This window comes from Rhea americana, unplaced genomic scaffold, assembly GCF_003343005.1.
Source record: "Rhea americana isolate MKP2758 unplaced genomic scaffold, rheAme1 scaffold_58, whole genome shotgun sequence".
Lineage (NCBI taxonomy): Eukaryota > Metazoa > Chordata > Aves > Rheiformes > Rheidae > Rhea > Rhea americana.
The window spans coordinates 4,936,013-4,954,301 of record NW_028186734.1 but is presented as its reverse complement, the minus strand read 5'-3'; the positions used below and the strand labels follow the sequence as shown (position 1 = coordinate 4,954,301).

At 36.8% G+C, this 18,289-nt stretch overlaps 1 protein-coding gene across 1 annotated transcript in view; it reads right to left on the bottom strand.

Annotated features, from left to right (window-relative positions):
• The window catches only part of LAMA3 (laminin subunit alpha 3), a 122,645-nt gene that overhangs the window by 32,278 nt on the left and 72,078 nt on the right, over nt 1–18,289 (bottom strand). The window contains exons 33-40 of the mRNA XM_085319328.1: nt 16,150–16,294; nt 15,147–15,287; nt 13,562–13,726; nt 10,683–10,784; nt 9,606–9,689; nt 8,248–8,478; nt 4,368–4,481; nt 598–707 (exon numbers count right to left, since the gene is read on the bottom strand). Coding sequence (XP_085175454.1) covers nt 598–707; nt 4,368–4,481; nt 8,248–8,478; nt 9,606–9,689; nt 10,683–10,784; nt 13,562–13,726; nt 15,147–15,287; nt 16,150–16,294 — 1,092 coding nt within the window. The remainder of the gene's footprint in view (nt 1–597; nt 708–4,367; nt 4,482–8,247; nt 8,479–9,605; nt 9,690–10,682; nt 10,785–13,561; nt 13,727–15,146; nt 15,288–16,149; nt 16,295–18,289) is intronic.

The window sequence follows — 18,289 nt, the reverse complement described above, 5'->3', positions numbered from 1 at the left end:
GATCTATCAGAGTCCTCTAGTAAATGAGAAACTTGCCTATTGTCTGCTGGTGTAAATCTCTTTCTTAAGGCTACTGGGTGTTTCCTTCTGCACCTGGCAAATACGATGTGGCCTTTAGTAATTCATAGCTTAGGATTTTTAAAACCTACGTGTTTTCTTTAACACTTTTCACATTTCAGAGCTGATAATGACAATAAACAATGTGGTTCAGCACACCATTCAGTTAAAATACAATTTACTGCCCAGTTTTAAAAGTCTGGCAACTTTGTTAGCTCTGAGGAGATTTAATTTTTTCTAGGTCAGTAAAATATTACTGAATTCCATTTGCAGTTCAAACGGAGCTTCCACTTGATGAGACAGTATAATCTTTCAGAAAAGTAGATATRTCCGTATGAGTGTTAATTTTCTAATTTATTTTTGCATCTTACTAAAATTTTTGAATTTATAGAGAAGGCTTCTTTCATCATTGYCACTTATTTCCTCTATGCTAAAGAGATCTGGCCGAGTGTAATGGTAAAAAACATGAGATTAAAGATAACTTACATCCTACATTTCTCCCCTTTTCATTCTGTTTGGCTTCAGGACCTTTTACAGTACCTGTTTGTATATGGACAAGGGCACGGCCGACAGGAACCTTGAGTGGCATCTCCAAAATAACCATCTTTGCAGCGCTCACATTTCTCCCCAGCAGTATTATATTGACAGTTCTTAAAGAGGAAAGAAGCGAGATGGTTAACAGTGCCTTCCCATTCTATATGGTTCTATAGTTACTTAAAAAATTATAGTCCATCTATTCAGAAACTCTAAGGATGTTTTTTCCCTTCCACATAATAGAGCATTATTGCCAAATTGCCTTCACTATCAAGGTAGATTGGTTTCTGTCATTCTCTAATTGTAGAAAGCCCATTTTACTCAGTACTGTGGAAGAACAACAGATAAATAATCAATATTAAACGTATTTTAAAGGAATTCAGTCACATATGTAGTTTGTTAGGAAAATTCTGTAATGCATTCTCTATATCTGGATATTTCAATGGCAGCCATTAAAAAAATCACAAGATTTAAATGTAACTTTAAATTTTGCATCTTAACACAAATTAGAAGGCAGACACGACTTAAAAGCATGCAGTGAACTGAGTCSAAATATATTCTTAAAAAATCCCATGAAATTATTTCCAAAACTAACTCTCTTGGTATATTCTGATTAGATTTGAATTTCATGTATCTTCCCCAGTACACATGTAACTTGTTTTTAATTTGCTAACTGCAATGAATAATGAAAAGTGAATGCTGGCAAAAAAAACTATATCGTTTTCCATGATAAAATGGATGGAAATTATATCTTTTTTTAGAAACATTCTTATTCCTGCTGTTGTCTGAATATCACACACATCTGTATCTTAYTGGGGGGAGGATGACCAAATTACTTTTCCTTTAACTAAGGAGATGTTCATTTACAATAGAAGTGTTCAAATGCATTGGTGAGCAGTCATAAAAACTCCATGAAACCAAAACTCGAGGTGTTCACACTCCTAGTTCCACAACTGTTTTCTTCACAACTTCAATGTGCAACAGATGAATTCAGCAACCCACAAAGCTGGGGGTGTACTAACAAAGTGAAAGATGAAAAGAGAAAGTGGGCAACTGGCTGGAGGCAGTCACTGAGCAGACTGACTGCACATCTATTTCAGGAAACTYGGACAGCTTAGAGCCACGGTTAAAAGTCCTAGCACCATGACTTGCTGCAGAAACACAATTTTCCCCCTTCAGATGAGAATCAGTTCTGTCGTTTCCATCTCCTCTTGTAATCCATTCTCWTCCACATCTCCTCATACCAAGATTCCCTCAACCCATCAACAAGTCTTCCTACAGCCTCTGCACAAATTAACCCATACTTTGTTTTGGTTTTGGTTAAAGAATTAAATTTGTGGCTCATTTATGAAAGGCTCTGGAATGGAACAGGCAAACCTTCAGTTCACAATGACTATGGGTCATTTTATTAGGGCAAGCTAAAGAAATATGAAGATCTTAAGTTTATAAGAAGAACCATTTTAAAATGCCATCTCTTAAAAAAAAAGTGAATATTTTCCTGCAAAAAGCTCATGGAAAATTCAGCTGGTTTCTTAATTGTTACTGTAAATTTGGGTAAACCTGAAGAGAAATTCAACAGCAAAAGAGTAAAAGAGAAGTATTTAATACTGCCTTGGAAATAACAATGGATTTAATACTTCCTTGAAATGGAAGTAAATCCAAATATAAATCAAGAAACTTTTCATATGAAAGCTACACAATGTGCCCTACTTCCCTCTAGCTACATAGCATATAAAGAATGGAGGGCATAATCCAGTGTTCCTAAGGCAGGAAGCCAGATCAGCAACTCCCTCAGGGGTCTTTCTTCAAGTCTCATTGGGCCTTGCATAGGATGCGAGAGCACAGACACCCTAGTGTCACAGCCTTTCCAAACAGTCAAGTATTACAAACTCTGAAAGGAAAACTCTCACTCGAACCCCAAGGACTCATATGCAACAGGATGCCACTACTCAGTGTGTCAGGCTCACAGGGGAGATGCCCATGTATATGGGGTTATGTGACATGAAACAACACATCAGAGGATGAGGAAGTCTCAGCAGCATGCTGCAGCAAAGGCAATGAACCTTTGAAGAGGAAAAGCARGGACCACTGGGACAAAAAAGTCTAATTTGTGCTAGAAGGGCAACTTCTTCTCCATCTCTTCTTGTTCTTCTCCTCCTCCACATTCAGGAGTGCAGCCCTGCAACCCTCTCACCCCACCACCAAGCAACAGGACACTGCCTGAGCTGAGGAGGCCTGCCCTGCTCCCACAGAGGAAAGAGTCAGGGTGAGCCGAGCAAAGCCTCCTATGGAAGCTATAACGGCAGAGAAGCTGCCACGTGAAGGTATTGGGGGCCAGTGCTGCTGGTGAGGAGCGGGAAGCGGGAGGCCAAGTGAGCAAGCCCCGTGCTCTGGGTACGAAACGCAACCGCTCCATGGTGGGAAGTCTCTCTGCCTTCTCTGCACTGCTACAGGTCTTTGTGACATGGTTCCTCTACAGCACGAGACAAATTCAATTCTTATTAGGTGGAGGCTCATAAAGTAATATAAATCAGGCTGTTTGTGTTTTACTTTTCACTGCATTATCCTGGATAACTTTGCTCACCCTAAAGTTTGTCTCAGGGCCAAGTGTTGATTTAGATCCATCTATCTGAAAGTTAATCTAATGGTGGAAAAGAGGGATAAAGAGAAACCTAAACCACACACTTTGGGAGGGAAAAGTGCTTTTTTTTTTTTTTTTTTTTTTTTTTGATTTACAATTTTCATCTGAAGTAGAACTCTCTCATCTTTACAGATCTGCCGCAGTAGTTTCCTGTCATGGCCTGCCCTGCCTCATTACAGAAGCAGACTGTAAGTCATTCCCTAGAATATGCTGAATTGGCTTATAGCTTCCATTCAAGCAACAGGGTGGGTAGAGACAAAGTCAGGACTGTTGCATAATGCAAAGGAATGCACCATGGGCAGAGTGGATTCAGACTGAACAAGGAAGAAATAACACAGAAAATAAACCATAGAAAGATTTTGGTAAAGGTTTGTGTTTACACAATAAGTAAAAATTAGTGAAAAGGTTTAAGTGGGAATTTTTCAGAACAGTTTAAACAAGTGTCACAGATGTAAGCTAGAGAACTACGGTTGGCCAAAAGTCACTTTTTCATTGCTACCAGGGCTGATCAGCTCTGACGAGGCTGCGTTAGACTTAATATGGTGTGTCAGGGAGCAGAATCTGTCCTGCTGTATCTTTAACCTAACTTTTATTCCATTTATTTTATTTACTCTAATACTTTTAAATACATCTAGCTGTAAATTAAGATTAGTGGAGATTTACTGATGCTGATTAAAATGATATTATTCTGCAAAGACTATACTATGCATGAATGTACTACTGGTCAGTATTTATAAATCTGAACTTACATGCACAAAACTATACTGCATATGCCACAGTATGACTCCATATTTATTAAAATGAATTGCAAACACATATGTGCTTAATTTGGCGTCTTTTTGTACCATGACCTAACAAAGACTATAGAGGAAAGAAGAAATCAGAACAAGGATATAAACAATTCTAATTACCTATAGTAATAGATACAACAAATATACATGGAAGCATATGCAAAACTGGAACTTACACTCATTTACAGTACAAGACATAAAGAATGAGGTATGCAAGGATTATTTTTAGCTGTTAGCAAGATGACAATACTAGCAAGATGACAATAGCTCATCCTGTAGTAAGGTGAATATTTTTCTTCTTTTTTTTTTCAAAGTCATTTCTTCAACATTAATATTTTACTTACAATACATTTTCCAGAACCATCCTGACATCTATTTGAATTTCCGTTGCAGTTGCAGGGAACACAGCGTCCAGTAAATAATCCCTGATTTTCACGATAAAATCCAAGGCTGCATTCCTAGGCAGAGGCAGGAAGAGAGGAAAAAAATGGTGAAAGTTGATGAAAAGAAAGTATTCACAGGTTATGGGATGGGAAATTGTTGCTATTCCTAAAGAGTAGTGGAGGTATACACTTCCTGATAAACTCTTCTAAGCTGATATTACTGTTTAAGTAACAAATGTTTTAACCAGTAAATGGCAAAGAATGGAGCTGAAGCAGTTTCAGCCTAAGCATCTGAACTTTATGCTCTGCATTTTGTGGTTGTGAGGATTTCAGCATTTCACCATTTTGACTCTAACCCCTGAGCATTTCCTGTGGCTATGTACAAAGATGAATATGACCTTTAAACCACAAAAAAAGATTTGGATATAGATTCATACTAGAGTGTACTCAAAGAAGAATATATGGAAATCTCATATATTAGGTAGTGATTATATGAACTCTTGATAATAATTTAACTACAGCGTATTCTTTGGAAGTACTTCTAATGAGATATTTTTTACATGAATTTATCGTAACTTCCAAAACAAGTCTACCTGGAGCTATATGAAGTCACACTTAGGCATAGCTAGATGGATCTTACAAAACATACAGTGGTTTAGTTTCTAAGTACAGGCTTGTCCCAAAGACCTGAAAAGTATGAAAAGAATGTTCAGCCATTGCAAGCACATAAACAGAAATATAGCACGTCAGATCAAAACCAACTTTAAACAGGGCTGAACCAGAGGAGCATTTTGAATGAAACAAGAGACACTGCCATTAAGTTTGTTAACCTATACCAGGTAGGTAGAAACTAATATGTTAAAAACAGATTCTTGCTTGGCATGGGTTCAGAGGAAGTGAAAGTACAGGGAATTCTTCCTGGGCACGGAGCCTTCCCAAATACAGACCAATTCAAATATTCATGCGCACATTTTCTGCTTAACATTCTCCTAGGTCTTCTGCCACACTAATCACAATAAAATTGACCAAATATAAGTCTACCCTTGCTTTTCTTCCTCAAGCTCCTTTTCATTAGTAACTAAGCTGGTGCAGTGTAATGAAGATTACAGCTTATAATGAAGCAGGGAGAAAGCCGTGCTCTCATGAAGCAAATACCTCCCAAATTCTCGCCTCAGGCAATATAGTCCTGCACTGTACTTGTGCCTCACCCGTATATCACAATTAGAGGCTGGCCCCAATGACATTCATATCTAAAGTGACAGTTGAACTTAGAAGTCCATAAATCTTTTCTCATAGCAATTGCTCTACCTAGATTGGTGGGAGTAATCTGAAGAACAAATGGTTTGCAGGACTGAGCCTCAAGTCATGTTTCAGTTGGTTGAAGCACAAGCATTTGTGCAGGGACAGAACTAACTAGTGTATTTATCAACCATACAAAATACCAGATGAAAAAAATTCACCTCTCCCAAAGCAGATCTCAAAAGGAATATTGAGCTATTTAAACCAGATGCAAATAGCATCTTTGCCTTCTCCATATATGGGATAAATGAAAAAAATATGCAGAATACTAATATCATCAATAGTTCTTTTAATATTGACTTCAGTGCAAGCAAAGACTGAATTCAGAATATGCACCCTCTCTTGAGTTTTTTTCAGATACATTTTTAAAATGGTGAATATGTTCCCTAAACAACAAGGGGTCAGTATATATAACTTCTGAAGAAGCCAGGGCTTGAAATACATTAAAGAGCATGACTAAGTAAAATACTGGCACTGGTGAATATAAATTTGACTTGCTGAAGTCTCTTTTTGGAAAGCAAAATGAACAATTAATTTTAGAAATATATTCAAATGCATTTGGACATGTCTATACAGCTTCTTCTTTTTTCCTATTTATGCTCTCCTTGAATAGTACATTTGGAGTACTGAGAACTTTATTTTAGAAATAATATTCTTAATATTGAAATATTTATTCCACATGAAGGTAAAGCTCTAGATACCTTGAAGTGCTTAGGACTTCAAGCTGATTGTTTTCAAGTAAATAACAATTTAAATGAAACTTTTGTTTCATGTACTTTTCTTAGCAAAATAATTTGAGATATAAGATTATCCTTCAGATTACTCTTACATTAAATAATGTATAAGTTGTTATAAAATCAGTTCATTTAAAAACAAAGGGAAAGAAGGAAGAAAGCAAGGAAAAGAAAATGAATAAATTACCTGTCTCAGGTTAAAATCTCTTTGAACTTGTTGGTGCTGACTTCTCTTCTGAAGATGAGGAAATGATAACTTCTGTTGCATATCTTGTGCAAAACAGTGCCCCATGGCTGCTAAAATGACAACTAGCCATTCTACATTATTTAGCCTCTGTGTTTTGGCCATCATTTTTCTTTAGCTCAACTGTTAACATACACTGTACTTTCAGTATTCAAATGTTCTCTTACACTCTCCCTTAGTCTTAAGCTTCTGACTCAGATTAATGAGGCTATGTGCTGTGATGGGCCCCACCTTTAAAGTCTGTATGTGAGTCAAGTAGTACAGCACACATTACAGTTCCTGAGGTTAAAAAATAACTCTGCAATTCCTGTAGCTCAATATATACCTAACTTAGGGTGTGGCAGGCATCACCTTCTCCCCACCTAAAGCAGTCAGACAGAGCTAGATGATTAGAATAGTAAATCACTGAATGAGTAATGCTGCATAAACATACAGCACTTATGAACTATACAGCTTTGTGTCTTGATCACTTCCTTTGGGCTACGTATTTTCACCAGTTTATGTAAAAATACCCCCTAGTATATAAAGACAGTATGCTGTAAACAACAGAATGGGAGTAGAAATTTCAGTCAATGTTCATCAATTTGCATGTGGCACAGAATCAAACATGTGAAAAATTATTTTCTAGAAATATTCCCAAAATTATATTCAGCAGATGATGAATAGTTCCTGAGTAGTGGACATACATGAGAGACGTAAGTCAACTGTAAATGGCAGTTTGATCAGTCTCTCTGCAGCTGCTCTGGTCTAGATATTATTCTTTCATTCTCATTTCAAAAATATTTTCAAGGTTAGTACAGCTATTGCTGCTTTATGGTAACCCTCAGCCATTTTCTCAAACAATAATGCCTCATATTTTGTGCACTCTGAACACTGCTTATCTCTGCACTACTTTTTATGTTACCTTGGGTATGAATGCATGGGAAGTCGAGCTCTGAGCTAAGCAAAGTGACAGCCAAAAGATTTACAGCCGCAGGAACAACTGGCTGCAGCAGGATATATAACTGAGGCTAGGATTTCACCATTCTTCAGCTAATAGTATTACTCTGTAATTTTCAGACCATTTTTCACAAAAACATTTCCAAATACTTTGCAAATATGGACAACTTAAATTTTAAAATATTCTCCTATAAAAATAGGAAAATGTTAGCCACCCCAACAAACCAGGAAAATGCCTAGAATTATCTAGGCTCAGGTTCCATTCCTTGAACCTTCTCCATGTTTCGGGTCTCACAGGCATTGATTAAGTCAGCTCTGACCTTCTTTCCATTAAAGTAAGTAGAGATAGAGATTCTTCAGCCTTTCATAGGGCAATAGATAATTCCTTATTGCAGCACTTTATACGTGTAAAATGATATTTACAGTTCTGCAAAGCAATCAAGAGTTGAATATCCTACAGAGCTACTTAGACTGTGAAAGTAACTGAGCCATCAGAAGTACACACACTTAGAAGAAGCATATTTAAGTATTTTAATAACTAGTTTATTTCTCTAACTAAACCAGTATGTATAGCTGCAGGCAAGACAGAAGATAATGGTACAGAACGGACGCAAACATTTCCTACCTGACATGAGTCACCAGCATACTCAGGAGGGCAGGAGCATGTCTCTACATTGTACGCAATGCTGCCACTTCCTGTGTTGGTGGCTTCTTCCAGCCCAACCTCACCAAGGGTTAATCGCTGAGTCTCCGTGAAGTAAAGGCCTCTGATGTGTAAACCATCTAGTCTAGACAGGATCACCATTAGTTCTTCTCTGGATACAAGGTTATTGCTGCTAGAATGTCTGAAGTTTCCCTGTACATTAAGGATACAAAATGACCCCCTGCAGTTTCTTCAAAAGAGTATCTCTAGAGAAGACAAGGTGGCAGAAAATAGAAAAAAATAGAATAGATCCCTATAGTCTCAGGCACTGTGGGGGGAAATATTGCTCAGGAAAATAAGAATCATTAATGTAAACACAGAACAGGTAGGAGAAGAATAATGAGCATAAAAAAGGACACAATGTACTTTGCATGTTTAGTAGTAACTGATAGTATATGCCAGCTCCCAAAAGACTACAAAATATCTGAGAAAAATATCTAGAATCAACTGGTATGTGCTGCAAAAAGAAAAGTGGTAGAGAAGTTTCTTGTGTGGCTAGCTAGAAAGATAGAAGGAAAGATAATCAAGAAATAGTTCAATAGACAGAAAGTGAAATCAGAGACCCAAGAGATGTTGATATCAGGAAAGGTACATGAGACTTTGAAGTATCAAGAATTTGTCCTAAGATCAGAATAGTGAGGATTCCTTCTCAGTCATCCAAATTTCTTCAGGGGTCATTCACCAAATCAAAAAAGGCTATAGAAAAATTATTTTATTTTTAAAAATAAAAAATAAGCGAAGTCCTAAAAGTCAAATCTTTCAGGGCTGCCTTCACACAGCCTAACTGAAAATGGAATTTGACTTAAAGAAATATTATCTTTGTTGCCCATACATGGGACAGAAATAATGTAGACTCCTTTTAGCGTTTGAGGAGGAAGACAGATAACAATTCATTCCATCTCTATTAAGTACAGGTCTGGGGCTGGGATGAATCATCTTCCACTTCCAGTAACACTCCAATACAGTGGAGTATTACTCCACTGACTCCAGAAGGAGTGCTGGGTACTAGATTGGACAATATGCCTATCTTAAAGGTACTAAAATTAGGTGGCATGAATCAGAATCAGTTCAACCAGTTCAATGTAGCAGTAAAGAGAAATTTCTTTTTATATTTAAAATCTACAGCATTTAAATTTTTATTCATTAACATTATCAAATATTTAGTATTTTTGCACAGATTACTGGCTTATTTTTATGTACCTCAGAGAAGAAAAGGGAAGGCATTTGAAATAGACTCTTATAAACTAGGAAAATCAGGCCATTCCATTTTAATGTCTTACTTCAACAAGCTGTACACGGCCATAATATTGACGGTCAGGCAGTGGGTTGTTAGGATCCACATAAACTACTTTCATTTGCTGGCCCTGTGTGAGAATGAGGATATCACATTATCATTTCACTATTTTTTATGATAAAGCATTCAGATGTTGGTGAAGCACATTAATCCAGACATTTGGGGGGATAACAACTAACACTGGCAAAACTGTACGTCATTTTGTCAGCAAAGTAGTATAGAAAGCACTGTGTTCTACTGTTAGTAGGCTTTTCCCTGTTTTTGCCCTATTAACCTCATTGCTTTCAGATAAAACATTGAGATAATTAAATTAATGCATGCCAATTTTTACAGGAACTAGTTATTCTGTTTTGCCTTTGCAAATAGTCTCTTTTGCTGCCCTTCCTTTCCTGTTAGAAAAGCAGCTGCCTTCTGATATCATCTTTAGAGCTTGCCTATAGTGTAAATTTTTTTGTTAGCGTGAAAAGGGAAGTAAAAATGAAATTGGACTGAGCAACACTCTTTGACCCTATACCCTGAAGCACAAACAAGTGGGATACTACAGAAATACTTCATGAAGCATATTTTCCAAAGAGAATCCCCAAAGACTGAATTAATATTTCTAATACCCTGAAGAAACAAAACTACTCATTTGGGAATTTAAATAAAAAAAAATGAGGTTCCAGTTTTGGCCTTCATCTAGCTAAATTAAAAAGCATTTAACCTAAAATGCACTTTTACTTTAGTCCATCAGAGGCTTATAATTACATTTAATTTTACGTTGAAGAAAATTTTCAAAGAAAATGAGATTAACTACACATGGAATCCAGGACATATTTTGCAATTTTTAACTTTTTATTTGCTCTCAGGTCAGTTATGCTTAATAATATGTTACTCTGGCAACAGAAATAGGTGTGTTGATGACTTTGAGCAAAATGCAGTAAAATCACTTTTGTAGAAATGCAGCATGTTGCTGTAAAAGTTAAGCACACTACAGGAGCAAAATTTACCATAGCTGTGGGGTAATAGAAAAATTCATAGTACTAGAATTGCTTGAAAGAAAAAATAATAGTATAAGGCTTACTGTCAGTTGTATATCTGGTCTCTTATCCAGAAGAACCATGCCTTCACTAGGTAAGCCAAATGATTTCACTTGGTAACTTAAGTAGCCACCATATGAAGAAAGCTACAATAAAATATTCAAGAATAGAAATATTTTACTTCACTATGCTGGATATTAATATAAATTTGTATTCAAGTTTACTCCTTCATTCAGCACTGTAAATAGTATGTTCACGCTTTGTTCTTTAGACCAAATATGCAAATACATGTTGCTTGGAAGAAATTACTTTTTAATTTGTTTACTTTGTCTATCTGGCAGCACTTTATAAGCAGTAGTTGTTATTGTTCTCTGGAAGGTCATCTGCACCTCTTTTTTTTTTTTTTTTAACATCTAGGTTCATGTCAGCTGTGTCATGGGGAAATCACACATTCACATGAATGTTCTTACCCAGATTCTACAGGACAGATTCTGCTGATCAAGAACAGACACCAGAGTGACAATGAAACGGGAAGTGTATACCCCACAAACAGCCGTGGATCAAAAAGAGAAGTCAATCTGAGCATGTCTAAAGCAATTTCTAAGCTTATGACAAATCTGATTCTAATTAGGAAATTTTTGTCCCACCTCCCAGCAGACAGAACTTCTTCTGATCTCTGCTCTATAAAATGGTAATTACAGACAGCTTCTTTCTGCATAAGAAGTATCTTTGGAAATAGAAAAATATCAGTCTTACAAGCTATCCTCTGTATTCTATATGTATACTATTTATTTATAACATTAGCAGTGCATTATATAGGATTAAATAGTGTTAAATAGCATTAAATAGTATGTTCAAAATCTACAAGAACAGAAAACTGGGAATATATGTTGTCTGAATTTCTCAGTGAGAGTTAGCTTATAGATTTTACATTTGATTCCGTTTAGACTTTTTAAACAAAAGATATATACAGAAAAATATACTCTACTAATTATTAATGTTTCAGTGGAAGTAGTTAAAATGTTTAAGATAATGAAAACAGTGTTTTTGGTCTCCATATATTGAAAAACGTCTGTAGTGATCTTGTTCACATTTTCCAAATGAGATGTTGTTACTGGAAATAGACTAAACACTGAAATTTCCAGAACACAATGAAATGATTAGGAAACTTGCTGGTTGTAAAACTAGCATCATGATACAGACCATGCCTGCTAAAATATATACTTACACATAACAGGAGGTAAAAGCAGAGTCAAAATAGAACTATTTTATTTACAGTGTTGTCACTGTAAATAAATGCAAGTCATGACATGCCTGGTTTGATACTCTTATAAGCAACATAAAAAAATATAGCACTGTTCTTTGTAGCTGTGCTTAGAGGGTTATTGATTGGTTTACGTTTCATTATGGGAATAACAAAAGTCCTTTTGTTTAACACTATAGCAGTAAACAAAATATATATTTTTAATGAAACTTCTTTAGAAAATAATAGCTATTGAAAAAAAATCTCTTAAAAATAACAAAAAGCACCCTAACCAAATGTGCTCTTTAATCAGTTTGAAAGATACTTACTGCTGCGCATAGGAGCAGAATGAAATATACTGCTGTACTCCTTAAAATGAAATTAAGAACTTCACACACTGTACCATCTTTAATACGATAGTGTCTATCCCATTACTTTTCTCTTTTGTGATAGGAGGATTGCATCTGAAAAGCCTATATTGCCTACAGTAGCTAGCTAACAGCTATAGACACTGTTAGAGCTGCAAATAGAACTGGGGACACTGAGCCTGTAAGCAAGCATTAGAAAGTCCACCTGGCCAATATAAACCCCAGGCTGAAACACTAATGCTGAAACTGTTAGTAATGGACTGCTTCCATGCACGAATAGGAAAAGTAGCAAGTAATTAAAAGAATACAAAGATTAGAAAATAGTACAATCGTAGAATCATAGAATTGGTAAGGTTGGAAGGGACCTCTGGAGATCATCTAGTCCAACCTCATCTAGTCCAACCCCCCTGCTCAAGCAGGGTCACCTAGAGCATGTTACACAGGTCCTTGCATCCAGGTGGGCTTTGAATATCTCCAGAGAAGGAGACTCCACAACCTCTCTGGGCAACCTGGTCCAGTGCTTCGTCACTCTCACAGTGAAGAAATTCCACCTCACGGTCAGGCGGAACTTCCTGTGCTTCAATTTCTGCCCATTGCCTCTTGTCCTGTCACATGGGACAACTGAAAAGAGTTTAACTCTACCCCCTTAACACCCTCCCTTTAGGTACTTATAGACATTGATAATATCCCCCCTCAGTCTTCTCTTCTCCAGGCTAAACAGGTCCAGCTATCAGGTGCTGCTCTTCCCTTCATGGAAACTTTACCTGACACAAAGAGCTAAGTGTACAGTTAATGAGCAAAAAATATAGTACTGGTGTCACACAACCAAATAACACATCTTTAGACCTTTCACTCCTTCTTTTAATCAGTCTTTTCAGCAACACATCAAAAACAGAGAAGGGCATTTTCATTGGTCGTTGAGTACTTAATCACCTTTTATGCCTTTGGAAGTCTACCAGAAGATATTCTTAGGGAGTCTAAAGGGTACTCTGGCATTGGCAAGCTCTGTGTGTTCTGAGTTTCACAAAAGCATCTCAAAGTATCGGTTCCAAGCATAGCTTTGACCATGTTGTTCACATAAATATCACTCTGACACCTAGAAAGACTATTAATTCTATATTTTTGGTTATAATTTTAACACAGTACTCAGAAGTCAAATGTTGTGATTCCTGGCAGGTCAGAGGAGAAGAGTAATAATCTATTCGGGGAAGAGAGATATATGTATCTAAAATAGAGAAGTAAACATTTTATCAATTGTGTTAGCAAAAAATTAATATTTAATACAAAAGCAGATGAGTTAGGTGTCACTTACCTTCTGTCCCAGGTAAGATGGTGGTGCTTTCCAGTACAAACTATGCACTGAAGTAGGCAATTCTTGAACATCAGCCACTACACTATTACTGACTGGATTGAAGGTTACTGGAATGTCAGTGTTTCTATTCACTGTTTCCAAGCGCCAGTTCCTCATGTCCACAAACTAATGAAAACACATAAAGGAAATAAAAGCTTGTTTTATACTTTCCCAGGATCAACTAATGAGGCAAAAATGTTTTGACTCTATAATTTCCTGAGAATTAAATTCAATCCCTTTAGAGCTAGCCTAAAGCCTTTACACAACAGATGTTGCAAGGACCTCAAAAGAGAGCATAAGTGGGACAGATGTGCCAAAGCTACTGGGATGCAGGCATTTGGTTAGTCAGCTACGAATTAAATTCTGTCTTCAGTCACATTAAGACATAATCCTTATGGAGGTGATTAGTAATTAATTTAGTGACAAGGTCATAATTTGCAGCTGTATTTTTATGTTCATTCCAAAATCATGTAAAAGACACTAACCAAAAAGACAAAACCTGGACCTGTAGTAATAAGGTAAGATAACGGGGAAGGAGGCAATATGGTAGGATATTAAAGGGAGGCAGGTACTACAGCCTAAAATTCTGGCTCTTTACTGCTATACATTTCAATTCAGCTTTTTTTTTTTCATGAAAGACCAGACATCCTGTTATTTATCATTACGGTCTTGGAAAGAAAGCATAATGTATATGGATCAGAACAGTTTACAAAGCAATATGACAAAAAGATAGACATGTGTTCAAGAACAGGCTCTGGTGAGGACAGGCAACCACTCAATGAAAGCTTCCTAAGGCCAACAGAAGTTTGCCACTGACTTCACCAAGGGCAGATTTATATCCTTTCCTTATAAAGTGCCACAATCTGGATTACATTGAGTATATGTGTAAGCCTAAACCAAACTCCATATCCAACATTTGAGGACTCTACTTTTCACTTTCTCTTGCACTGTTTCAGGCAGTTGTTCCTTATTTTCAGTCTTCAGTCACCTTACATTACTTCTATCACTCACTTATGCCTTTGTTACTTAAATATATCACATTTACCATCTCCTCCTCCTTTTCTTTTCTCCTTCATGTAATTTCCTTTTTTGTTATATAGGGAAGGAAGAAGAACAATTAGTATTTTTATAGTCTCTATGGTATTTCTCACACATTTCTTAGGTTTCAAAATGTGTCTATGATATAGAGATGGAAAATGACACGTGCTTATTAAAGTGTCTTGAAGGAGACCATTGACTTTAATGATGAGCTGATGTCTGAAGCCAAAACAGCAGATGGCCAGCTCAATTGTTCCAGCTACTAACTTGTAAGCAACTAGTGATTCGTAAGCAAATAGGTGAAAAAGTCTGTCTCTACTGAAAGCCACTTTCAGACTATACAGAAGTCTGAATGAGGCTGCACCATAATCTGAACTATTTCTTGCAGAATATTTCTCATCTTTAGCATCTAGTAAAATATCATTTCAATTTTGAAAGAAATCTGGCATTTCCTTAATGGGAAAAAAAAACAGATTCATGACAGCAAAGAAAAAAATATTGAATATACCTTGTTTCTACGAAGATTTGTGCTGCGACAGCTGTTGGTTGCCCCGAAACAAAAGCAAGCGGTGCATCCCTTGGGATTATAAGGATCTAGATAAAATGATCCTGGTCGGCAAACATCACAACGTGCACCTTCAACATTCTCCTGTTAAGGCACAGTTGAGAGAATTCTTAGAATTTTCCTTGTGTTAATGGTGCTCTAGGTGATCCCGCTGAGCAAGGGGGGTTGGATGAGACGCTCTCCTGAGGTCCCTTCCAGCCTTACTGATTCTATGAAAACTTGCACATAAAGCAAATTTTCTGACAGAATATTTATTTAAATATATGGAAGCAGAAATAAAAATGTATGCTTGTCTGTAAACACCACATTCCAAAAGAAAACTAAACTGACTTCTTTAAATCTACCTTAGTCATGAGCTGCTTAGCTATGAGTTTTCCAGCATATTAAGTGAACTGCAGAGTAATAAATATTAGTCAGAGACAGCTGTAACTTCCCTGCCAAAACCCTCCTGCTGGGTTTTCCAAACCTACAATATAAACGGTTGCTTGTGAAAGTTCACATTTATCACATTCAATTATGCAAATCACCACAAAAGAAGACTTCCTGGATATAATGATGTGGTGAAATGTCAACTGGCAAAACATGGCTAAGAAAAGCATGGGATTCGGTTAACATCCAAAAACTGAGGTGCAGATGCATAAAGCAGATGAGTGTGTGGTGTACAGACTGTCTCAGTGAATCACTGAGCATCTGCTTGGTGCACCTTAACCTCCTGCAAAGATGATGACCACCTGTGAAACTCTCAGATAGTGAGCTCATTAAAAAACTGCACTTACCTGCAGTCATGATAATCTATGCAGTTACTGCACGGTGGGGTGTTTCTGTTCAGATTAATTCTTACTGAAAACCTGGTGATAAACTCACTTTATTTACCCAATTAAATAAAAAATAGTCACTGAAGTGCAAATGATGTTTATGAATGCAGAAGTAATTTGATTTATCTAACCTTGCAGAGACAAATTCCTGTCTGGGGATCACAAACATCTGATTCTGTTCCGCCTCTGTTGCAATTACATGGAGCGCAGTTTGGGAAACCGTAAGTACCAGGACTACACTGATCACACTGCCGTCCCTTTATTCCTGGTTTGCATCTTTATCAACAAACAAACACAGCAGCAGTTAGTTCTTCTCACATAGGAAGGGGTCAATGGGAGAGGCAGGGAGAGAGGGAGGAGGAAGATTAAAACCAAGGACAGATCGATCTTTGAAGTCAATGCATGGCTATGAAACAACTGCATCACTTCCAAGGAAGAACAGCCGCAGGTTAGTATTGCCCTCAAATTCCAACTGTAGGAAGTACTGCCATTTTTTATAGTGGTCATACAACTACTGAATGATGGATCTGATTTTGAATAGTACAAATGCTCACAGTGGAATTAGATTTCTGCAGTTGTTCAGTGCCTGCAGTGGGGAACTACTTTCTGTATAAACCGAGGTGTGAAACATGCACGTTGTACACAGGTAAGCAGAGCCAGCAGAAGACTTACAACTGGAGGRTGTGACAGAGCATTAGTCAAGGCACTTCCCTGCTAACAAGGTGGAGAATCCCAGGCATATAATAATTATGGTGACTACAACTTGCCACAGTAAATTTAAAACTGCTCACAAAGGATAAAATCCACCTTGCTCACAGTGAAGTCTGAGTATCTTGGATTTATTTAGGTGAAGTGCAGAAGATGTGAAAAACAACATCAAGCTATGAACAGGGCTCGAGATAGCAGAGAACATGTTTCTTTGGGAGCAGCTATCTCCTACTGCCTTTGGAACAAACTTGCACAGCCTGATAAAATAGTTAAAATGTGGATCTGATGATCCTCCTTGCTCTTGTCCATGCTGGCCTCTTTTCACTATCTATCTTTAACAGGCCAAAATAAGTTTCAAGAGAGTGGGGATTCCTTGAATGTCTGCCACCACCAACAATCACATCTTTAAATTTCACCTGCAATAAGACGATTTTTAAAACTTTCACCAAGCTGGCAGCCTCCTTTGGCTCACAGCACCACATTTATATGCACACTAATACTATGAATTTAATGGAGTAACAGTTAAGTGTGTGGACAAGATACACTGCACTTCATGTAACACATGAAAACAATTACTTAATTCAGCAAACAATGAGTGAAGTTTGTCACTGTCTCACACTCAGGTGTGTAGAAATGTGCTAAGCCCTTTCTTTGGAGTATTAGATTTCATTTGACTGATTTATTTATTTATTTTATTTATTTTTGCACAACTTTAGTTGACTTATAGGAGAGTAAGGTATGGGAGAAATTAAAGCAGAGACCAATCAGATTTAGAGTGTATAAGTAGATGTAGAATATGCTACATTTTAACTCTGAACTCCAACTGCTATGAAAATGGATTCCTGTTTTGCCTTTGGGATAAGACAATTATCAAAGGACAGACTTCTGAAAATAAATTTAAATCTAGGAAATAATACATGTATTATCTGAAAATAAGGTTTCTATCATATTTACAGGATTAACGGCAGAGTCCGAAAGACTCTATTTTTTTGTTAGAACTGTAAACACATAACCAAACCATTTAAATTCAGCTAACTCTGGCTTTACACAACCTACTGACTATCGAGTATTTATGTTACTATTTAAGGACTCTTTATGTCCCCAAGCAAACAACAGACATGTTCAACCACACTAATGTTGATGGGGTGTGAATTTACAGAAATTCATCATTATTGTGTCTGTATGCTACACATATTTTAGATAATGTAAATAACAGAATTAAACTAAGGAATTTATTTTCATCCCATTATGCTGAGATACAGAAAAATAGGCATATGTCATGCCTAGGTCATAATTTTAAGGGTCATTATCACCTATGATTCCACTGGAACAATATTTTCCATACACATAGTGTCAATCAAAGTTTCCCAAAACTTATTACAAACACTATTCAAGATTTACAGTCCTTAAAAACATTACAGGAGTTTAACTTAGATTTTATACTGTTGAAGTCCAGCTGCAAAGTTTTAAGAATTTGGGAGATTATGTGTACAATTACAATTGAGTACATGTCTGAAGTCAGAGTGATTTGAGGTCTGTTACTACCTGGACACTGGATAAGCC